The sequence below is a fragment of the Schistocerca piceifrons genome, chromosome X (genome assembly GCF_021461385.2).
Source record: "Schistocerca piceifrons isolate TAMUIC-IGC-003096 chromosome X, iqSchPice1.1, whole genome shotgun sequence".
Lineage (NCBI taxonomy): Eukaryota > Metazoa > Arthropoda > Insecta > Orthoptera > Acrididae > Schistocerca > Schistocerca piceifrons.
The window spans coordinates 263123808-263148989 of record NC_060149.1 but is presented as its reverse complement, the minus strand read 5'-3'; the positions used below and the strand labels follow the sequence as shown (position 1 = coordinate 263148989).

The 25182-nt window shown below is 39.6% G+C and overlaps 1 protein-coding gene across 2 annotated transcripts in view; it reads right to left on the bottom strand.

Moving 5' to 3' along the window:
- Positions 1 to 1095: 1095 nt before the first annotated feature.
- Positions 1096 to 25182, bottom strand: part of LOC124721737 (steroid receptor RNA activator 1) — a 50322-nt gene continuing 26235 nt past the window's right edge. For both annotated transcript variants that reach the window (XM_047246839.1, XM_047246838.1), the window contains exons 3-4: positions 16565 to 16670; positions 1096 to 1462 (exon numbers count right to left, since the gene is read on the bottom strand). In XM_047246839.1, the coding sequence (XP_047102795.1) occupies positions 1332 to 1462; positions 16565 to 16670 (237 nt within the window). In that variant the 3' untranslated portion in view covers positions 1096 to 1331. The remainder of the gene's footprint in view (positions 1463 to 16564; positions 16671 to 25182) is intronic.

Genomic DNA, 25182 nt, shown 5'->3' with positions numbered 1-25182 from the left:
GGGAAGCAGTGGTTGGGAAGGGAGTAAGGCAGGGTTGTAGCCTATCCCCGATGTTATTCAGTCTGTATATTGAGCAAGCAGTAAAGGAAACAAAAGAAAAATTCGGAGTAGGTATTAAAATCCATGGAGAAGAAATAAAAACTTTGAGGTTCGCCGATGACATTGTAATTCTGTCAGAGACAGCAAAGGACTTGGAAGAGCAGTTGAATGGAATGGACAGTGTCTTGAAAGGAGGATATAAGATGAACATCAACAAAAGCAAAACAAGGATAATGGAATGTAGTCTAATTAATTCGGGTGATGCTGAGGGAATTAGATTAGGAAATGAGACACTTAAAGTAGTAAAGGAGTTTTGCTATTTGGGGAGCAAAATAACTGATGATGGTCGAAGTAGAGAGGATATAAAATGTAGACTGGCAATGGCAAGGAAAGCGTTTCTGAAGAAGAGAAATTTGTTAACATCAAGTATAGATTTAAGTGTCAGGAAGTCATTTCTGAAAGTATTTGTATGGAGTGTAGCCATGTATGGAAGTGAAACATGGACGGTAAATAGTTTGGACAAGAAGAGAATAGAAGCTCTCGAAATGTGGTGCTACAGAAGAATGCTGAAGATTAGATGGGTGGATCACATAACTAATGAGGAGGTATTGAATAGGATTGGGGAGAAGAGGAGTTTGTGGCACAGCTTGACCAGAAGAAGGGATCGGTTGGTGGGACATGTTCTGAGGCATCAAGGGATCACCAATTTAGTATTGGAGGGCAGCGTGGAGGGTAAAAATCGTAGGGGGAGACCAAGAGATGAATACACTAAGCAGATTCAGAAGGATGTAGGTTGCAGTAGGTACTGGGAGATGAAGAAGCTTGCGCAGGATAGAGTAGCATGGAGAGCTGCATCAAACCAGTCTCAGGACTGAAGACCACAACAACAACAATATACCAATTTCAGATTCAAAAGTGAGACAGTGCTTCCAAATTAACTTTTTGTTTTGTCTTACACTGCTTTATTCATATTATTTCACTTATGTGACATTAATTAATTTTTACTGTTTTTATTCTTAACGTAAAAAGTTACCTAACAGTAAATAAAAAAGAAACAAGAGTGAGAAACAGTTTATTTGATGGAATTGACCCAACATCCAGTTCCACTCAAAATACAAAGATCAATGGTGTTCAGGAATACAATATAATACATCCTTTGCTTACGCTCCAGCATAAATAAATTCATAAAAGAAAAATGTTAAATTGTATCTTTCAACATGCCTTATTTCAGTAACACAATAAACATCCACACTCATTTTCAGTTACACAAATACTGTTTGTATTTTTCTTCTTCATGTGGTTGAATCCATCACAGTCAGAATATGGCTTATTACTGGGATCCATCCAGATGCTATGCTAGAGAAATTCTCCAACACGTACTTCAATAGGTCTTCTGCTGTTTCGTCATTCTTGTCAACAAGTGCTGAAAGCAAATTAACATGAACAGTAGATTTATTTAACAGCCAGGGACTGAAAACTTTCTATAAATGACCAGTTTTAGATTCACATAATTCATCTTCAGCTTTACCCACATTATGGAGTAACTAGTAACTTAGGAACCAAACTGTCTTCACACGTGACAAATGAAGTTTGTGATCCCAGACAGTTGAATAAATTGTAATAGATATACATTTGCAGTTATCATTTTACAGAAAATATCAAACTTTTGTACTTAAATATTTTGTTCCCTCCCAAGTTATTTCCATATTAAGTTCACTCAATACCGAAACACAAAGACGGTTAGAAATTTTAAACATTTTTCTTAGTCTCTCACAAACTCAATGTGTCACACAGTACCATCATACACAGCAACAAAATTTTTAAATTTGTTAATATGATCAAGGATATTGACTTAAAATACAAATAAGTAATTGAGCACGGCTAAAACAAAATATATGATAAATTCAGCCACAGTATCATCTACTAGAACTTAATTTGGAAGAGCTACAAGGAAGTATAATTAACGTGGTCACTGATATTGACCCTGATGGGTCAGGATGTGTAGGACACATGTTTAACTATCACACTGGCATTTGCCATGTAGCATGTGGTGCCCATATTGTGTACCTGCAATGCAAGTTAAAAATTTGGAGAGATTCTCTATCCACTGTGTGTTTTCTGCATATCTTGTAATTTTTGTGCAGTCATCTTCTGAAACCCCACAAGTATTTATCAATAACCCAAAATATTGGAACAGTCATTTAATGGTAGTCATAGTGGCTCTTCTTGGCAAATTGTGGCAGTGAAATAAATGGAAAACTCAATAAAATTATGTCTGTTGTCCTTATAGCATTTCTATTATGCAATGCACATTTTGAACACTCTCAATCTCTGGCTTTCTCCAGATTTGTGCGCCCACCCATTAACTGACTTATCAAGATTTTCATAAATCATATGCAGGCAATGTGGTCCTTTGGAATTAGTTTGTAGTACGACCTATACTTTGATTAAAATAACTTTGTGATTGGCTTTCTAGGGCATTGAGTGGTAGAGGTCAGATGTCAGCCAATCACAGTTCTTTCTCAAATGCCACATGCTTCTTGTGTCACCTGTTATGTAGGTACAAGCAGCAGTTTGTCTAGTGTGGCTGGCTGTACACTGAAAACACTACCACATCCCTCCCCCCCTCCCCACAACCACTGAAATCTGCAAATCATAATTTTAATCACAGTATAATGTCATGAAATACATATAACTTCACTCCTTAATCATAATTAAATTCAGTTTCCATTCCGAGAGCTCATTTTATGTTTTCTGTCGCAAAAGACAAATTTGCTTCAAAGTATACTATCAGACTACTACTATATTTCAAATTAACAGCATAACTATGTGATAGCATTCATGGATGAGTTTATTCAGGGGCTACCTTAGATACCCTGTTGCTTCCTGTGCACATATTCTCAACATAATACTGAGTGTATCATCATTGTAGTCAAAATATAGCACTCATAGTTCAAAGGAATGTGTTTGAAATTGCTGCCTGGCCATCCTGATTTCCTTTCCATGGTTTCTACTAAGCAACCTCAAGCAAATAGTCTGTTACGTCCACTTCCCCCTCAAGATACACCCACCGAGTAAATCACACATTTTGCCTAAAATTTCTCATGATAAATGAGACTTGACTGTGCAATGAAATTTCACATCTGCCTAGTCTCCACAAATGCATCTCCACATTATCTGATGGTTGTACCCTGCAGAGCAACAAGCATTGAACACATTAGTATGGCAAGGGACATAGGTTGTGTTTTTGTGAACATCTGGGCATTAGCTTTGGTTAGAGACAGACAAGAAAGCTTATTAACTTGCTGTTTTGGTTGAAATTATCAACCTGCCTAAGGTATACTCCTTTTCAGTCATTCATACTAAGTAAAATCCTTTAACATATTTCCAGCAAAGATATTGTTCGCAGTCTAAGATTCTTTCACTGACAAGAATTCACAGTTTTGCAGTGATATCAAATTCATGCCGTGTTTGGCGAAAGTATTATGCTTGTTATCACATACTTCTAACACAGGTTGCCTATCAAAATATATAAAAAATGAGCCATAACAGATATGTGATCATTTTTACTCTCACAGACAATTCACTTATTTACCCGAGTTTTAAAAAAGATGTTATAAACTTTTGGGCGAGGAGTGATAGTACTTCTGAATCGATTCCGATATTTACGAAAGCATATTGTAGCAAGAAAAATGACAAATTTAAAAATAACCAATGTGGAAACTGCTTATTAAAAACTTCCTTTAACAAGACAGCTGCTGAAAGGTTTAAAGAGCATGTGATTCTCATTTCAAACAGGTATCCTATTCATAAAATTATAGTTGGTGGTGGCTTCAATCTACCATCAATATGTTGGTGAAAATATATGTTTAAATTTAGTGCCAGGCATAAAATGTCATCCGAAATTATGCTAAATGCTTTCTCCAAAAATTATTTTGAGTGAATAGTTCAGGAGCCAACTCAAAGCGTAAATGGTTGTGACAACACGGTTTCCCTCATGGCAACAAATAATCCAGAGCAAATAGGAAGTATCATGATGGATACAGGGATTAGTGACCACAAGGTCATTGCAGCGAGACTGAGTAGCATACACTATGTGATCAAAGGTGTCCAGAAAACCAAGTACTCCATATCAGCGACCTCAGTAGTCATTAGACATCGCGAGAGAGCAGAATGCGACACTCTGTGGAACACACAGGCTTCAAACGTGGTCAGCCGATTGGGTGTCACTTGTGTCTTACGTATGTACGTGAGATTTCCACACTCTAAACATCCCTCGGTCCACTGTTTCCAATGTGATAGTGAAGTGGAAACATGAAAGGACATGTACAGCACAAAAGTGTACAGGCCAACTTCGTCAATTGACGGACAGAGACTGCCGACAGTTGAAGAGGGTCGTAATGTATAATAGGCAGACATCTATCTAGACCGTCACACAAAAATTCCAAACTGCATCAGGATCCACTGCAAGTACTATGACAGTTAGGCGGCAGGTGAGAAAACTTGGATTTCGTGGTTGAGCGGCTGCTCATAACCCACACATCACACCAGTAATTGCCAAACGACAGCTCGCTTGGCGTAAGGAGCATAAACACTGGACGATTGAACAGTGGAAAAACCTTATGTGGAGTGACGATTCACGATATGCAATGTTGCGATCCGATGGCAGGGTGTGGGTGTGGGTGTGGGTATTGCGAATGACCGGTGAATGTCATCTGCCAGCGTGTGTAGGGCAACAGTAAAATTTGGAGGTGGTGGTGTTATGGTGTGATCATGTTTTTCATGGAGGGGGGGGGGGGGGGGGCATGCACACTTCGTTGTTTTGCATGGCACTATCACAGCACAGGCTTACACTGATGTTTTAAGCACCTTCTTGCTTCCCACTGTTGAAGTGCATTTCAGGGATGGCGACTGCATCTTTCAAAATGATCGAGCACCTGTTCATAATGCACGGGCTGTGGTGGAGTGATTACATGACAATAACATCCCTGTAATGGACTGGCCTGCACAGAGCCCTGATCTGAATTGTATAGAACACCTTTGAGATGCTTTGGAATGCCGTCTTTTTGCCAGACCTCACCAACCAACATTGATTCCTCTCCTCAGTGCAGCACTCTGAAGAATGGGCTGACATACTCCAAGAAACCTTCCAGCACCTGACAAAATATGCCTGTGAGAATGCAAGCTATCATCAAGGCTAAGGGTGTGCTAACACCATACTGAATTCCACCATTACCAATAGAGGGCACCACGAACTTGTAGGTTTTTTTCCCCCCCAGCCAGGTGTCTGGGTGCTTTTGATCACATAGTGTATAAACCAAATCCACCAAAAATAAATGTAAACTATATCTATGTGAAACAGCAGATAAAAATCTGTTTACCAGCTTCCTAAGAGAGAGTCTCCATTCCTTCCGAACTATGTATGAGTAGACCAGATGCGGTATAAGCCAGAACTCTGTTGCAGAAGCATCGAAAAACATCAAGTGAGATTTATAAGATTTATCTCCACAACTGACTATGTTTTACAGAAGTTCAAAATTTAGTGTGGACTTCAATGTGAGCTGATTTTAATAGTTTCCACAATGAAACTCTATCTCAGAATCTGGCAGAAAAGCAATGAGATTCAAGTCATATGTAAAGTACACCAGCAGCAAGACACAATGAAAATCTTTACTGTGCGACAGTAATGGTAATATTACCGATGACAGTGCCACAAAAGCAGAGTTACAAAACACAGTTTTCCAAAATTCCTTTGTCAAAGACAGCAAAATAAATATTCCAGAATTTGAAACAAAAACAGCTGCAAACATAAGTAATTTAGAAGTGGATACCCTCAGAGTAGCAAAGAAACTTAAATTACTTAATATAGGAAAGTCTTCCAGTACAGTGTGTACACCAATAAGTTTCCTTTCAGAGTATGTTGATATAACAGCTCCATACTTAGTAATCACATACAACTGCTCGATTAGCGATAGATCCATACCTAAAGACTGGAAAGTTGCCAATGCCACACGAATACCCAAGAAAGGAAATAGAAGTAATCCATTGAATTATAGACCTATATCACTCCCCTCAATTTGCAGTAAGATTTTGGAATATGTATTGCGTTAAAACATTGTTAATTACCTTGAAGAAAACAATCTATTGACATGTAGTCAGCATGGATTCAGAAAATGCTGTTCTTATGAAACACAACTATCCCCGTAGTCACATGAAGTATTGAGTACTATCAACAGGGGATCTCGAATTGATTCCACATTTCTAGATTTCCAGAACGTTTTTCACACCATTCCTCACAAGCTGCTTCTAATCAAACTGCCTGCCTATGGAATATCATCTCCATTGTGCAAATGGATTCATGATTTCCTGTCAGAAAGATCACAGTTCATAGTAATTGATGGAAAGCCACTGAGTAAAACAGAAGTGATATCTGGTGTCCCCGAGGAAGTGTTGTACACCCTCAGATGTTCCCCATCTATATTCACAATTTGGGAGACTATGTGAACAACATACCTACATTGTAAATGATAGCATCATCTGCAAACAATCAAGAAATGTCATCAGAAGATCAAAACCAATGGCAAAACGATTTAGACAAGATATCTGTATGGCATGCAAAGTGGTAATTGAATCTAAACCATAAGAAGTGAGAGGTCAGACCACATGACTACTAACAGTAATTGTTTGGTTACATGATAAATCACACAAATCGGAAGGCTGTCAATTTAACTAAATACCTGGGGACTATTAATAACCTGAAATGGAATGAACACAGAGAATGCTGTGGGGAGGGCAAGCTACAGGCTGTGTTTTATTGGCAGGACACTTGGAAGCTACAACAGATCTACTAAACAGATTGCCTACACTATGCTTGTCCGTCCTCTTCTGGAGTATTGCTGCACAGTTTGGGATCCGTACCAGATAGGATTGATGTAGGACATCCAAAAAGTTCGAAGAAGAACAGCTCATTTTGTATTATTGCAAAATAGGGGAGGTTGTGTCAGGGATATGGTAAGTGAGTTGGGGTGGCAATCATTCAAACACAGGCGTTTTTCATTGTAGTGAGATTTTTTCATGAAATTTCAATCAGCAGCTTTCTCTTCCAAATGTGAAAATATTCTGTTTACGCCCACCTACAGAGGGAAAAATTATCATTGCAATAAAACAAGAAAAATCAGAGTTCACAAGGAAAGATTTAAGTGTTCGTTTTTCTTGCATGCTGTTCAAGAATAGAATGGTAGAGAGATAGTGTGAAGGTGTTTCAATGAACCCTCAGTCACGCACCTAAGTATGCATTGCAGAGTAACCATGTATATGCAGATTCATATGTTAATTATGATGGTGTGCAACACCCACGGAGATGCTACAGTAAAATGGATCACCATCAAAACAAATCATACATACCAATATTTAACAGCTATCTTAGTAAACCATCATGCACACACAGCTCATGAGCTAGATACTTGTTCTTGCAACTAAGCTAAAACGACACAGTGATAAAAGAATTACCAGTTTGCACAGCCACACAGAACCTGACAGCCAATGACTGACGACAGAGTAATTTTTCATCTTTTCCATTTCATCAATCTGAAGAATATTGATGAATGAGACTAAAAGCATCAGAAAAGCAACCCAAGTAACAGCAGTATTACTATCTGCAGAATATTCTTCTAGTGTGTTCTGGGATCATTCACTGAAGTGTCAAGTATCATGATGAAGTCAGACACTAAGATCTGTAACTTGGAACCAATAATGGAACAAAAGGTGCAAAGGTCATCATGTTCACAAAGTGCCGCCACAGGCACAGTATATTCTTTGGATGGAGCCCATTTTCACTGCACGTATGTACTGGCAGGCAACCACTGGTGGGGTCTTCTTGAGTACCTGCTGCTAAATGCTACATTGTTCTTACTCATGAAGTGCCTACTCCGACAGCTAAATAAGAGATCTCAATTTTCTGTGGAAAGTTTTAATAACATGATTTTGTGCTCTATTGACCTGCTAGTGCTGAAAATTCAACAGCTTGGGTGAGCTTGATGTTTTTTTCTTTCTAATGTTAGACACTAGCTACAATACTATTCATTAACAAATTGTGTTTCAGCCCAGCCAAGGGTTTTTGGTGATGATGAGGTTGGATTTCATATGCACATCTTTCACTACTTCATTGTAGAGTCAACTATATTGGAAATTTTAAAGTGATAACAGATTCAGCATAAGCACCAACTGAAGCAACTCCCAGCTAAGCAGTAGTAGTAGTAGTAGTAGTAGCAGCAGCAGCAGCAGCAGCAGCAGCAGCAGCAGCAGCAATAGCAGTAGCCAATACAGCACTACAGCTACAACATACACAAGCTAACAATACCCAACATGATTTGCCTCATTTACTGATGCCAAAGAAAATTTAGAATTTTATACATACCATGTTAAGTAACATTTAGTTGTTCTAAAGGTAGAAGATCACTATGCGGATTTTTCTTGTTGTACATAGAGTCGAAAATTTGCCGCCTTTTTAGGAAGTAGATCCTAAAAAAATGTCACTTGGATAACTACGTAATTTCCTGGAAATCTATTGCACTCAGAAATACCATATAACATCACCATCTCCATCAATGTCAATCAATCATGTTATTCTTGTCAGGAACAGATGACTGATTTTGCGACTTTGTTGCAAATCTGTGCAACCTGCCTTATGTCAAAACAGCGATTCAAAATGCAGCAGCAAAGTTTGAAACTGATGTTTGAAAGAGATATCTCAGACCGTGCAATGTAATAGTGACAACCCAAGTGTCTGAAACCAAACAACCAGGTGACCAACTAACATAATTGATTCCAGAGGTAGCCCAGACCCTATACCATCACAGCGCTGTAAATCCTCACAAACACTATCAGTGACTATGTATTCAAGTCTGTCATGATTGTCTTGCAAGTACTCCAAGTTACAATTATATCTAAACCTTTACTGCCAATGTTAAACATTCACATCACTGGGCTCATTGTTCAGCACGTGATAAACGAGGACATGTTGCCTTAGTTTGCTGCAGCATTGTGCTATGATGAAGTGGCCAGTTAACAAGCACACCTTTCTTTTTCCCAGTGTTTATACTGTCTATTACATGTCTGCTTTTCCAGGAATTGGCAAACTTTATTTTATTATTTAACTTTGTGCTGGATGCCCCTTTGACGCCACAGATATCAATGTAACCTAAGGGAGAGAAGTTGTGTGCAGCATCTGTCTATTAACCATGTAAACTTTGTTTGCAAGGTAAAGGCAAGGGCTAGTTGCTATAAGAAAGCTTGTGCAGCATTATGCCACACTGCCCAGTTTGTGACCAGATACTTACTGTAACCAGCAATGATTCTGCATGCAGAATATGTGACATTAGTGGCAGCCAACACACAACAAATCTGCTTTGGCACATAACTATTGACTATGTGGCCAGGCTGGGCACCAAATCAATGATTCATGAAATCAGCACCTGCTGTAGTGTTGGCTTCAGCAGTGAGGCTGCCACTGCTACACTGTCACCCTGATAGGACTGCCTACTTGAGGATCCAGCCACAGCACTTATAGGCTGAGGGTTGATCTGAGGCCCCTCACAGCCACCAAGCCAATGGGTGCCTGACACCATCAGACGCTGCCAGCCAAACACTGGAGTGGTGTTTGCACTGCAGATGTCTATGCTCTCGTCAATCGGCACAGCTGGGACACTGCCTACATTCATAATAGGCGTACCAATTTGTCACGCCCACTCCTGACGGAGCTACGCTGCCTGGTGAGGAAAGCTAATGTCACACCACAGCCTCTACAAGTGGTATCAGAAGTACTGGTAGAGACTAGAACGGCAGTTCGATGTCTGCACTGACAAAGGGAAACACTGTTAGCAGCAGTACAGCGGCAGTGTTTAACAGGAGGACACAAGTATGAGGTCTGTTCAAAAACTTCTGGAACTATATCCACAAAATTTTTCTACGCTTGCCTTTTACTTATTGTGCACGGTCTCCTTTGAAATACTCTCCTCCACAATCGATACACTGCTCCCAATGGCGTTTCCACTTTCAAAAGCAGTGCTCTTGCTGGAAGTGCTGTCTGAGAATTTTCTTTTCTGTCGACCACTGTCGCAAATCTTTGCCTTTCAACATCGTAACAGTAGACCCATGTCTCACCAGTTAGATTCTCTTAAGGAACACCTTTTTCTCATTTGCGCACACCAGAAGCTCTTCACAGATTGCGAGGCGAAAGTCTTTCTGGTCTTGGCTCATGAACTGTGGGACAAACTTAGCAGCCACACAATGCATCCAAGATGCTGTGTAACAATTTCATGATATGATCCGACTGAAATGTTTTCTTCTGCAATCTCTTGGACCATTAGTCTTCAATTTGCATGCACAAGTTCGTTGACATTTCTGACTCGAGCATCATCAGTAGAGATCGATGGGCATCCTCAACGAGGGTCATCTTTGGGAACTTCTGTCTGGCCATTTTTAAACCACGTGAATTGTTCTTAACACTGAGTACAGCTTAAGCACTCATCACCGCAGGCTTCCTGCTTCATTTGGTGTCTCTTTGTAAAGGCTTTCTTGAGTCACACACAAAATTTAATGCAGAAGCATTGCTCCTCTAACTCAGCCATCTCAAAATTCGAAAACTGTGCAACACAACATTCTACTCAATACAGCAGTGAACAATAACTAACAGACATACAACAATGAAATGCCCAGCAGTTACACATTAAACACAGGTGTGTGCCGAGATGCCAATAACATTTCACTCCAACACACCAATGGTGCAAAATTACAAGTGTTCTGGAATTTTTTGGAAAGACCTCATAAGTGCCGGCTTGTGGTACATGGAAGGAGCCTCTGCAAATGGCTGCTGTAGAGAGAACAGAATCATGTGTATCTTGGAAAAGTTGAACAAGTATCAACGGCTAATCTTTCTACCACCGAGAAACATCGGAGAAAACTGGCAAATTCACAAAAGTGGACCTCTTCGAGACCAAAAATTGTGATTACTTCATTAAATATTGAGGGACTGCCGCAAGAGAAAAGTCTTACTGTCACACAAGTGCAAACACAATTCATGGAACATTTTAGTATTGGAAGAAACACACAAAGGGATAAACATCTGAACACCAAAAATTGAAGACGTGAAGAGGTATTAGAACATCCTCATGAAAAATATGGTAGTGCTACCTTTGCAAGTCCAGATACAAAGATTAAGTCAACAAGCATCACAGAGACAAACAACATCGAAGCTTTAACACCTGAGTGCCAGTTGTGTACTATTACATCAGTGTGCAAACCACTTAACACTGATTGTATCTTCAATAAGCCAAATAACTTTCATAACCAAAACATCAAGACCGTACTGGGAGACGTACTGGGGATGTAGCTTAACTGATAAAAATCAGGAAGAACTAGAAAGTTGAACAGGCAGAGGGAGACTTAAGCTTTTTTCTTTTTATTCTAAACTAAGAAAATCATTTAATAGCAGCAGATTACAGAGAGGCTATAATCCTGATATCATCTTTATCACTGAGAACACTGCTCACCATGTTAAAAAAACAACATTGCCCTATATCTTGTACAGTTTCTGGAGTTGTCCAAGTAGAAAGTGAACCTTTCAAATACTGTTTTAACTTCGTTAAAGCAAAATGGAAGGCTTTAAGAAATGAACTAGATCTCAAAGTTGAAAACATAGGGACTGAGCCACAAAACTACAAAGAATTTGTTGAACTTTTAAATTATACGTCAGGGAGGCATATTCCTAGTAGAGGTAGTACCCAATTTATATTTGGCCTCGACTGAAGATCACAAGACCTCTTGAGTGATTAACATAGCAGGTACTGAATTAACAGATAATAGAATGATCATTCCTTGTGTGTACCAATCACCTAGTTCAAATAGAGAAACTTTTTCTAAAAAATTAACTGAGGTTTAAATAAAGTTTCAATGACCAAGAACATTATGTTGAGACAAATATAAACACAAATATCGTGGATGAAACCAGTAGCAGAGTCATTAACATTCTTCACAATCTTAGCATGAGACAGATGGTCAACAAAGGTAATAAAAACTTCAGTAATCAGTTATGTTGTTACAAATATACCCAAGGAACTCTGTGTAGTACATGTTAATGATCTTTGACCACTTAAAATTAAAATTTGCACTGGATAAACTCATCACACAGCAGGCATACAAAAAATTTCTTTCTAAACCCAAAATTCAAGATTTTTCAGTGGTATTGTCAGAGCAAAGCTGGGATGAAATGTGTAAAGAAAATTATGGTAAAGAAAATTATGTATGAGCAAAATTATCTAAGTTCTGTACAATATTTAAACTGTAGTTTGAGCAGTCATTTCCAGAAGTATCCTAATCACCAGCAATGACAAATGAAAATGAGTATAAGAAAGTACTCACCATACCATGAAATATCTCAGTTCCATAAGAAGAACGCATAGTGTGTCAGAGTTCAAAAATTATTCTCAAAGATACAAAAGATTTACAGGAAAATGTTGCATGCTACAAAAAACATCAGTAAATGACAAAACAATACTAAATGCTGAAAATAAAAGTAAAGTGACCTATAAGGTTGGGATTCGGTTTCCCTGTTTCTTGTTTTACAATCATTTACAGATAAAGACACGGGTAGGTCAATAAATGATACACAGAAACTACTACATTTTCTGAATGAATATCTTTCAGGTACAGCTGAGAAATAACAACAAAAATTCCCACAGCAAAATGTTGTCCCAATAAAACATTATGTGGCAAGTACAATGATGTTAGCATTGCAGAGCATGAAATCAGCGAAACATAACAAAAATTCAAAAAGAGTAAGAAGTCAGCAGGCATAGATGAAGTGCAGGTCAGTGTATTTAAAGAATGTGTACACATTATACAAGCCCTATTAAACAACATGAGTCTTTCAGCTCATGTAATTTACCAGGGTATTTGAAACAGGGAAGAGTTGTGCCTCTACTAAAGAGGGGCGACACAGAAGATATAGTAAACTAAAGGCTTATTTCTCTGCTGTTACCAAGTGAGGTGGCACAGTCGTTAGCACACTGGATTTGCATTTGAGAGGACGACAGTTCAAATCCACATCTGGCCATCTAGATTTAGGTTTCCAGTGATTTCCCTAAATCACTTTAGGTTAGTTCCTCAAAAGGGCATGGCCGACTTCCTTCCCCATCCTTTCCTAACCCAAGCTCGTGCTCTGTCTCTAATGACCTCATTGTAAACACTAATCTCCTTCCCCTCATCCTCCCTGCCATCATCAGTCTTAAAAATACTAGAATTCATTGTGGAAGACAGACTAATGAATTACAACGAGGTGCATTCAAGTTCTAAGGCCTCCGATTTTTTTTCTCCGGACTGGAGAGAGATAGAAACATGCGCATTGTTTTAAAATGAGGCCGCATTCATTGTCAATACGTCCCAAAGATGGCAGCACTGTACGGCAGATGGAATTTTAGCGCCAGCGGTGAGAATGAGAACTGTTTTAAATACTTAAAATGGCGACGTTTTCCTTACTTGAACAGCGTGCAATCTTTCGTTTTCTGAATTTGCGTGGTGTAAAACCAATTGAAATTCATCGACAGTTGAAGGAGACGTGGTGATGGTGTTATGGATGTGTCGAAAGTGCGTTCGTGGGTGCGACAGTTTAATGAAGGCAGAACATCGTGTGACAACAAACTGAAACAACCTCGGGCTCGCACAAGCTGGTCTGACGACATGATCGAGAAAAGGGAGAAAATTGTTTCGGGGGATCGCCGAATGACTGTTGAACAGATCGCCTCCAGAGTTGGCATTTCTGTGGGTTCTGTGCACACAATCCTGCGTGACGACCTGAAAATGCGAAAAGTGTCATCCAGGTGGGTGCCACGAATGCTGACAGACGACCACATGGCTGCCCATGTGGCATGTTGCCAAGCAATGTTGACACGCGACGACAGCGTGAATGGGACTTTCTTTTCATCGGTTGTGACAATGGATGAGACGTGGATGCCATTTTTCAATCCAGAAACAAAGCGCCAGTCAGCTCAATGGAAGCACACACATTCACCGCCACAAAAAAAATTTCGGTTAACCGCCAGTGCTGAAAAAATGATGGTGTCCAGTGGGACAGCGAGGGCGTAATCCTTACCCATTGCGTTCCAAAGGGCACTATGGTAACAGGTGCATCCTACGAAAATGTTTTGAAGAACAAATTCCTTCCTGCACTGCAACAAAAACGTCCGGGAAGGGCTGCGCATGTGCTGTTTCACCAAGACAACGCACCCGCACATCGAGCTAACGATACACAACAGTTTCTTTGTGATAACAACTTTGAAGTGATTCCTTATGCTCCCTACTCACCTGACCTGGCTCCTAGTGACTTGGCTTTTTCCAACAATGAAAGACACTCTCCATGGCAACACATTAACCAGCCGTGCTGCTACTGCCTCAGCGATTTTCCAGTGGTCAAAACAGACTCCTACAGAAGCCTTCGCCGCTGCCATGGAATCATGGCGTCAGTGTTGTGAAAAATGTGTACGTCTGCAGGGCGATTACGTCGAGAAGTAACGCCAGTTTCATCGATTTCAGGTGAGTAGTTAATTAGAAAAAAAATATACATTAATGACTTTCCAGACAATGTTAGACAAGGGAAAAAAAATTTCTGATGACAGCAACAGTGCAACTGTTGAACACAAGATCAAATACTTTTGTGGCTGCATATTAAACTGAAACACTTCTAGCTGTAGCCATGAGTTATGCAAAGTTTTTTTCCATCTAGTGTTGTGCTTGTGGGTATTACTAATATATGTTGAATTATTTTTGATATTTTTTCTCACTGTTTGCTTTTGTGCGCTCACTAATTTCTCCTTAAGTGTTGAATTAAGTCATTTGTGAGTGGAAATATGTAAAGATGTTAAATATTTGTTTCTAAAACATTTCTAAACTTAGCTGTTGAGAAGCTCAATACCAGGCTTTTCGCACTTCCAGTTTTCATCAATATGAATAAGAAAAATCTGGAACATTCTACCCTATTAATGAGCAACATCAACTTACGGAGTTACTCTATTTGTTGTACATTAATTAACGAAATGCAATTTTTTTCTAATGTAAATGGCAAATCCCTGAAAGCCAGTTCCTAATTCTTTGAAAGACACTTAACAATGTCTTCTGTTGGAGTCTCCAACAGACTAAATTATAACACTTGTTTCGTCTGCTGAAAGTACCAATTATGCTTGATCAATGTCAAGTAGGTCATTATGCGGTGTCACACACTAGTGACACCATGCCTAACATTCTACATCCAGAGGTTGGCACTAACACATGTGACTGACCTGCTAATCCATGGCTGGCTTGTAGACACACCCTCTGCTGCACCACCATCAAGCTGCCTTAAGAAGATGTCGCACTGACGCCAGCCACTCTAACTGTGGAGTTCACTTTGCGCCTTCGCAATGTTCCCAGTCTGTACCTCTGTTACTGTAATTGTTTATATGAATGTGCCTATGTAATGGACTAGTGTAGGTTACTATTTGGACTTGCCAAAGAATGTTATGTAAATAACTTTACATAAATATTACATGTGCTTCTAATCAGTTTGCTTTCTGTCTCGGCACCCACCTATTCCTCGGCACCCACCATTGGACTGACTCAACACATTACATATGTAAGAAATAGGAGAAGTAGTAAAATTGAACTCTGTTAGACTGAATGCATGATTCCTACCTAGGTGGCAAAACTATCTCTACTTCCAACATTGTAGGAATTGTTCTGCACTACTTTACACCCTCTTTTGTTAGCAATGATCCACACCAGTTCATTGTAACATCATTACTTTAATATGGAACAGACTAAGTTTCACATTAGCATTTCTGTTCCTATGGTGCCTCATCCTATTTCACCTTTATCAGGCTTTTAATAATGGTATTCTGGTATTAATAAACCTCAAAATTTTCTATTAACATGTCTCAGAGCTACATAGTTCATTTTCACTAGTTGTCCCTCATGGTCAGAGGCATAGGGCATTAACTATGGTGTTAACCAATTTTTTTTTCAGTCTGACCGCTATGAGAATGTAAACAATCAGGGTCCTGTTATCTTTCTGTACACGAGTTGAAATATTCATTAATCAAATTTGACTATAACAGTTGAATGAGGCTTCCAGTTCATTATATTTCTTTCAAGAAATTCACATTGAAATCACTGCAAACTATTAACTGTTTCTATTTGTGACAGATGGCTCAACAATGAAGATATTTCATAAATTGGCCAGTTTTATTTATTTTCATACAGAGATTTCAGTTATTCACATTACATTCCGGATGCCTCAATATTATAAGCTGCCTTACCAATTTCTGCAGATGCATGACACATATTCAAATTCCCTTACACACACACACACACACACACACACACACACACACACACACACACAGGAATATTCATATTCATCACTACATATTGCAGTGCATAATATCATAAATTTAATCACATCGTGTCAAAGAAATGAAAAATACATTTCACAGCTTACCTTCAGAGAGCCTTAGCAATTTTTCTTTTAAATCTGCTGGAAATTTATTTTCTTTCCACTGAGACTCAAAACATTTAATTCTCATCTTGAAGTCATATTTCATATCCTGAAAAAGATTTTAAATTACCCTAAATTCAAAATATGAAAGCAAAAACAAATGCAGTTTAACACATAAGATCATTTACTTATCAACAATAGAGAGTACAAATGAATTACAGCTTGTGCAGATATGTAGAAGACGTTTTCTTCCGTCTTTTTGAACCATTATTATTGTTGTTGCTGATGGTGGTGGTGGTAATGAGTCTAAAATCACGGTCTGTAAGAGTAAAGATCCAACTTCCAGGATATTATTAATGCATTGCGGGTGAATTATAAGAAAGAGTGAAAAAAAAACAGAAAAAATGCTAATTTTAGAAAACAATGAATGATAAAAATATATACAAACAAGGACTGAAGGAAACCAAGCAAGGGAAACTGAAAAATAATAACTATCAAAACAGAAGCTGTAGACTCAATCAAAATCAACATTTAATGTACCATTACTGATGTCATTAGAGACAATCTTAGATTAGGGAAGAATATGAAAGGAAATCGGCTGTGCCCCTGCATTTTCCTAGAATGATTTAGGGAAATTATGGAAAACCCAAATCTTTATGGTCAGATGGGTATTTGAACAGTCATCCTCCTGAATCTGAGTCCAGTGTGCTAACCACAGCACCACCTTGCTCAGTGGAAGAGAGTTGTGAAGAGGAAAATGAGAAGAAAATACTGCCATGTAAAATCACAAGTATAGTAGGAGCTGAAAATATATCCAAAGACAGACTGCAATCCATTAAGTTTGAACATATTTATCTTGGGAGGCAAGGATACAAAGGCATTATCAGAATCAGGAAATTAGGTGTTTTCCCCGTAAACAGAATTTGCAGACTAGATGATGTGAATCATCTCTCACATTTCCAGTAGTGGGGCTGCAATATGTGATACTGTTTAGCAGGGGCAGGGGTAATGGTACCATTTTACAGGAGACTGCTGACACAGGAAGGAACCTTCAGCAGTACTAGCATTCTCAGGTTGTAATAGGGTCTGACAAGTACATTATAGAGCATCAATGGGAAATGGAATACTACCACAAAATATGAGTCTGTAAGTTTGGGTAATGTCTCTCATTTCTGATCACACTGCATAAACGTCACAATCTTGCTGCAGAAGCCAATCATGTCATTCATGTTAAATATGAGTGGAAAGACTAATAATCTGGCAATATTTGCTGTCTAAGTTAATATGGTCTGAGAGACAAGCTAGGGAACAGACTCCTTTGCTGCTTTTGGTACAAGGAAGAATTCATGATACTAGTTTAATACACTTGGTTTGAGAGAATTCATCAGAACAGGACAGAAATTGTAAAGTTGTGGTGAATAATTATATATTATAATTTAAATACTGTCCGGTCCCTGAGCTAAAAATTCATTAGTTAGTATCCACTACATAGCAACTTACATACACACCCAAAAAATATTTCCACTGGAGAGTGTACAAAATTATGAACATATTGACATTTACATTCATAAAGATGTTACAATATTACGATCATACTTTTTATTGAAACCTTCTTGGTAAATAAAGTCTGAAATAGATATGATGGATTTTTTTAGAACTCGAGGGGTTTTCAGTTTGAGTACAATAACTTTTGTCATGTACGTCCTCTACAAAATGACAAATTAAGGGTTAAAATAACAACTTGTAAACTGTAGCTCAGTTACAAACAAAATCTATATGAAGCAGCCACCTTAATAACACATTAACATCTTGTTTAATATGCCACATCAAATCTGGATGAAATTCCAAGTTTTCAATGACTGCCTCCTTCATCATCGTCAGGGATTAAGTCTGACTGTCAAGAAACTGGTAAGGTTTCCACTTGTATACCCAAGGATGACATATGGCTAGAATAGGTCATGGAGATGGTGCATGCTGAGGTGGCATTACCTGTGTCCATCAATTATGTTTGCACTTTCTGTCCACCATCGCCTGCAGTACCACTACTTACATGAAGCGGTACATTATGATAAGTCTTTCTCTGTGCTCTTTCTTTGTCAAAAACACACTTCCATGCACTGTAAAAATCAAGAGGTAGTTTAATTTCCACTGTTTCTCTTATCAAAAAGCCCTAATAGTTTTATGTACGAGCCAGCAATATCATATGTTCAGACATAAAGTTAGATTTAAATTATTCAAAGTTTGTCAGAAAAGCCAAAATTCTGACAAACCTATGAATAACTTAAGAGCAAGAGAACCCATGCCACAAAGGTCTGCCTAAAATACACAAAGATGGCATACTAGTGAGACCAAATGTTAGTGATCAGCTCTCCCACATACAGGCTGGTTAAATTATTGGTGCCTGTAGTTGAGCACTATAGACATTACATTAATAACACAAAACTGTTCACTGATATCATAAGGAAGATTAAGATAGGCCCATGTGAAGTCCCAGTCACTCACGATGTAGTCTCCCTTTTTATGTAGGTACAAGTAGAAATAAATTAAAACTACTGGCTATTCATGTCTCCCCTGAAATTTTAAAACTGTTTCAACACACTCTGAGATGGTGTAGGCCTACTTTTTGTATGGTTGAAATTACTGTGAAACAACTGATGGAACAAATGTGGATTTGCTGCTGTCACCAGCTATAGCTATTCTTTTCACGGAGAATTCTGATGACCAAGTATCGAGCAGTGCCCCCGCCTATCTATTCTGCTCTTTCAGATATATTAATGATACAATTTTAATCTGGTAACATGACAGTTAGGCAGTTCAGCAGCTCATTGACCACATGAACCGTGTACATCCAAACATAAAATTTACAGTGGACGTGAAAGAATGGGAAGTCGCCTTGTGTTGGTTGAATGAAAAGCAGGTAGTCCGGTTGACCATTCTGTGTACTGAAAATAGATGCATATGGACCTATATCTCAATAAGCGTAGCTTTCACCAGCTGGCTGAGACAGTAGCTAGGATAAACACCCTGATACACAGAGCCATGACTATTTCAGGCAAGGACCACCTCATCTCAAAGATTATTCCTCTGATGATGTTATTCAGAAGTAATGGGTATTTTGTCCACTATATTGGGTCAATGTTATCGAGGAATTCAAGATATGATATTGTTCAATCAAGCCAGGAGCATCAGCACACAAATTCTGTGGTGCAAGAACTTGGAAGATGGGTCGAGTCCTAAACAGGCAAGGAATCACACCAGTCTTCCAGCCACTCTCGAAAACTAAAGAAATGTTGCAAACTGTTGTGTGGTAGCAATTATGCAGAGCAGTCAATACAGACTATTATTGATCGCTGTGGTGAATATCAATGGGACCTTAAATACTGGAATTTTGAAAAATCGGTGGTGGCCAAGCATAGTAAGTTAAATAAACACAACATTATGTTTGAATGTATGAGAATTCCGAGCCACACAATAAGTTATTGGTACTCTGTGATAATGGAAGCATTGGAAATTAGACTACGGCTTGATTTCTATAAGGCATCGAAGTGTGCACTTGACAAAGAAAGAGTGTGATGGAATACTTCTCATAGTTACCTCCTGATGTACACGGTGACACTGCAAGTGACACAGGACAGCAAGTGCAAATATAATTTATGGACGTACACAATATGACATCAGCACCCACCATCTTCGCAACATAATGTAGCAAATTGGATGCCTTCCTCTGGGCACAAAAGTGAAAGCCTCGCCAATTTCATGGCAGTCAGACTTAGTCCCAGACAATGCTCATGTAGGAAATCATCAAAAGCTCAGGATTTTATCCAAATTTGATGCTGCAAGTTAGCCGAGAACATTTTATCTACAATCCCCATCACTTTGTAGCTGCATTAAAATCTATTCCCTGATGACCTATTCCCATGTGTTTTGAATTTAAATAACCATGGCAACCTTTCAGCATTTGTTGGTTAGTGTGTTACATGAATTATAACCAAAACAGTGCATGGTATATCTGGATGACATAAATGTATTCAAAGAATATTCCTGAACATCAGGAGCAGTTCCGCCAAGCGTTTGATTGTCTGCGTGCAGTGAGTTTAGAGAAATGTCATTTTGTATTGCAAGAAGTTCGGTATTTGAGTCTCATTACTGGGCAGGGTGGAATTCTTACCAATCCAAACCTAGTTGAGACTGTTCAAAATTTTCCAACACCCACAAAGCTAAAGGAATTGCAATATTATTTGGGGCTAGTGAATTTTTACCATCAGTATGCTCCAAAATTTGCAGAAATTACAAGATCTCTCATGCAGCTACAACAGAAGGGAGTGATGTTTCATTGGCCAGCTGAGTGTGGACGATGCATAGGCAAGATGTGGACTGTTACGTGAAAAATTGTGTTCCGTGTGCTCAAAGAGCATCCACCTGTCATGGGAGTCATCGCGTGGATGCTTTGTAGTAACACACTGTCGCTATCGTCCTGGAACACTGCCACCACAAAACACCATGACTGGGGCAGGAGCCGGGGATCCTGGCCTGCGGACACCAGACAGCAGTGACCTGTCCGGCTGCCATGCCTCCCACCCACCAACACAACAGAGGCCCATAGCACATGGTTCCAGCTGCTGCAGTAAATCTGTTCAAGGCTGGAGTGCCACCGTCGAGGCAGCAGATCCGAATTATGTCAGCACAGCAGTGGGAACACGTTAAAATCCGCCAGTCACCTCAGTCGTCACCAAGAATATTATAAGTGGAAGCAAACCTCGCCCAGAGAGCCCACAACCAATGTATTGCAGTTGATCAGTAAATGTTGTTATTCTGTCATCAGGAGTCATCCATGGACATACCCCCACCATCTTTTTCCTCACACCCAGCAGACAACCCAGGTTTGAATCTGGTGACAGGCAGTGAAGTCACGTAGCTGCCAACATGCCCCACTTACACTAGTATCAGATTGGCCTCCTACAAAAGCGTACCATTACTTAGCCAGGATGACAAAAACTGAAGCAGACATGTCTGACTTGCTCTCAAACACATGTAAATAAGGCAGTTCAAGATTTTCCATGTCTTAGGTTTGATAAACATGACAGCTAGGAATGAAATACGAGGCCCACAAATTTCATGAACTTTTTTTAAAACTTGACATGATACCACTCATTTGCAGGCCAATTAAATTAAGAATATATTGAGCTGGAGTCATTACGAAGGATGTTACACTATTAATGGTAAGAGAAAATAGGATTAGACCTAAAATACTTCCTTAAGGGAGTATTTGTCTTACACCAGATTTTCGAGCATAACTTCAGGTAAGTAATTTAAAAATCATCCTGAAAGGACAATCCATATGTATGTACAAAGACAACTATGGCTGCCCCTTCAATTCAACTGCAATGTGGGGGCAGCTCATTTCATGAGAAAAACTATGGGCTAATCTGGTATGACTGATATGGAAGCAGCATAGGATAGTAGATTCCTTCTGGGAGGAATGGAAGAAGTGTCATGCATCTATTATCTACCTGAAAGTGTGGAGTTTATTAAAGGGGGCAGTAGCCTACCAGAAGTTGCTCCATCTCCAAGTGAGTAGAGGTCTTATTTGCATCCACAAGCCATTGCCTGGGATCATCAAAACAAATGTTGGGTGAGTAATTACTCCTCTAACCATTCCCTGGGATACCCATGTTGCTTGGGACCCACAGAAAGACAACAGATCAGGCAGTGCAATAAAAGTCAGAGACCAGAAAGTGAATACCTGGGATGACAGAGAAACTAGAGAACAATTGAACAAGAGGTTGGATACCACTCACTGAGTCGCTACAAATTAAAACGTGGTTGAGGGTGGTATTTTCCATAAAATGTAGAGTTCTGTTAATTACTATCAGCTGTAAAGGTGCTAAACATTCCCAGCAACAAATATTGTTCTTGACTAGTGACAAATGTAAACACATATCCTGTACTATCCTTGCATTTTGAGCTGTCAGTATGAATGATGGTGGCACCTTGATACTCCTGAAAAACTGAGAGCAAGAGAAGCTGAGAGATCATGTGGACCACCAAAACTTGAATCACTGAAATAGATTGGTCATAACTCATGGTCTGGGTACTAACCAAGCAGCAGTGTGCAGAAACACACAGCAAACTCTTATTAAAGGGGATACAAAGAGATTTTGTAGAGGCTTAAACAAATGAAATGACACATTTTCAGTGACTTACTGGTCTCATACAGATATGATTTTATTTATATAAACTTTGAAGCGAAGATCAAAAATTTGAACCAAGGCCGGGAATCGAACCCAGGTCTCCTGCTTACTAGGCAGGTGCATCAGCCATTAGTGACCAGGAGATTGTCTATGGGATAGTCCAAAACATGTCGGTGATCAGTCTTACTACATAATGATGTACTACATCGAATAATTTCAAAACCAAGGCGTTGCTGAGCCATAAACCTGTCAACCATAGTCCAGTTCGGACAAGACCAGTACCCAGTAAATATGGAGTGGAGTAATGCAATCCATGCCCCAGCAGGTATATGGGCCAGGAAGTAAAGAGAGCTTAGCTTTTGCATGACACTAGTCTTTAGTTCATGACTATGGGGAAGCCACGTCAGCTTTTTTTCTGAGAACCTAAAATCAGGGCTGCACAAAAATGTCCAAGAGCTGGCTACCCAAGTAGAGTTCTGGGTCACAATTAACTGTGGTAAATCCACAGAAATGCAAAACTCGTGTTTTTGTGGGAGGGAGATGGAAGCCACATAAAAGCTTCCACACAGAGACCCTTCAAATTGGTCCTTGGAGCTCATGTTCAGCCAAGGTTAAACACTGGGAACTATACCAAATGCAAAATTCTTTGACATATAGGTCTGATGGAGGTCATTTGCCCATTGATGGCAATGAGAAAGTGTGTCACACGTAGCATGGAGCCCTGGACACCATTCTCTTGGACTCCTGGGGAGTTATTGAACCATGTACCCACTCTAACTCGAAACCATCAGTGGTATAAGAACTGACAAAAGTTGGTAAATAACCTTGAAAGCCCCAGTCATGAGAGTAAGTAAAACATGACAGAGCCAAGCCATGTTTTATGCCCGGACAAAAAATCTAACATGACATGTTGGCATTCAGGAGTGTGTCTGTTGGACTGCTATTTCCAACCTAACAAAATGGTCGATTGTGAATCATCCATTGTGATAGCCACATTGAAAGCACAACAAAAAATTCTATGATTTGACAACCCAGTGTAATTGTTGGACTACCATCCTTTCAGGCAGTTTGTAGAGCACACCAGCAACATTAATCGGTTAGCAGGTGTGAATGGATGTAGGGTTATTGCCTGGTTTAAAAATAGGGTTGATCGTGCTATCTATCCACTGAGAAAGGAAAGCATCTTCTAGCCAAATACAGTTGAAGACCCTGAGCAGATGGAATCTGGATCACATTCAAATGCTGAATGTTGGATCGTCTGATTATGAATTGGATCAGAGACTGGGGCAATATTGTGTGACAAATCAAGAATCTAAAGCAGTTCTCAATCAATGAAAGATTGATTACATAATTCAATATAGCAAGTGTGTGTGTGGGGGGGGGGGAGGTGGGGGGGGGGGGGGGAGAAAAGAGGGATGTCTTTAACTTGTCATTTAAGCTTTAGAAAGGCTTCCAGGTAGGAAGAGGATGTGGACACTGTCACAAAGTGGATGATACGGTGTGATCAGTAAGAGCTGACTCATCAGTAGAAATACCACCATGAATGAGGAGACCCAGAACCATTGTTACCTTTCGTGGCACAGTTAACTATGGAGATTGGTCCACATCTGGGATGAAGTGGCATATATTCCCAAGGAGGACACACAGCACTCCCTGTATTTCTTCTTACTGCCTTCAGTTAATTAGTGAGCCTTTGCATTGAGTCACATAAAAGTGATGAGGGCGGTTGGTGAAGGATGTCACTTGAGACATTGCAGGGCTCTTTGTCAGTCCTTAAGATCTGTTGAAATGTCTTTGATTCACCATGGTACTGGCCACTGGTGAAAGTGGTCCAATACAGGGGAGGAGGGGGGGGGGGGAGGGGTTGGAAGTGACAGCAAAGATATACAACAGCCAGTTGGCTTTTCAGAGACCTCAACATGGCAATTGGTCCATAAGGGCAATGCCAAGAAAGGATCACTGCAACATCATAGCTATCACAAAGATTGTCATACAATGACCAATGTAGTGAAGCCACAAGATTGGGGAAAAAAAGAGAGTAAGGTCAATAGCCATAAAGATGCCACAGGTGGATATGAGTACAATCATTGGCAAGGCATAGATAGAGATCATAAAGAACTTTGTTAATCAGACGATGAAGTGGTAATCCTCCACAGGTGGTGGTGGTTTGCATTGAGAGCCCTCAAGTAGAAGAAAGTAGTTGTTGTTGTTGTTGTTGTTGTTGTTGGTGGTGGTGGTGGGGGCAGAGGTCATCGCAAGGTAAATAAGTACCAGGAGTAAATCAATGTTACAGTGATTGCTGGGATCACTCACACTGTTACTGTTTCCAGTGTGGTACTAGGGGGACTCCACTCACTGACATCTGTACTAACCAATAAACAGACCCCTCCATAAGCTCTCTCGGGATCAGTACTGTTCAATCGGAGTGCA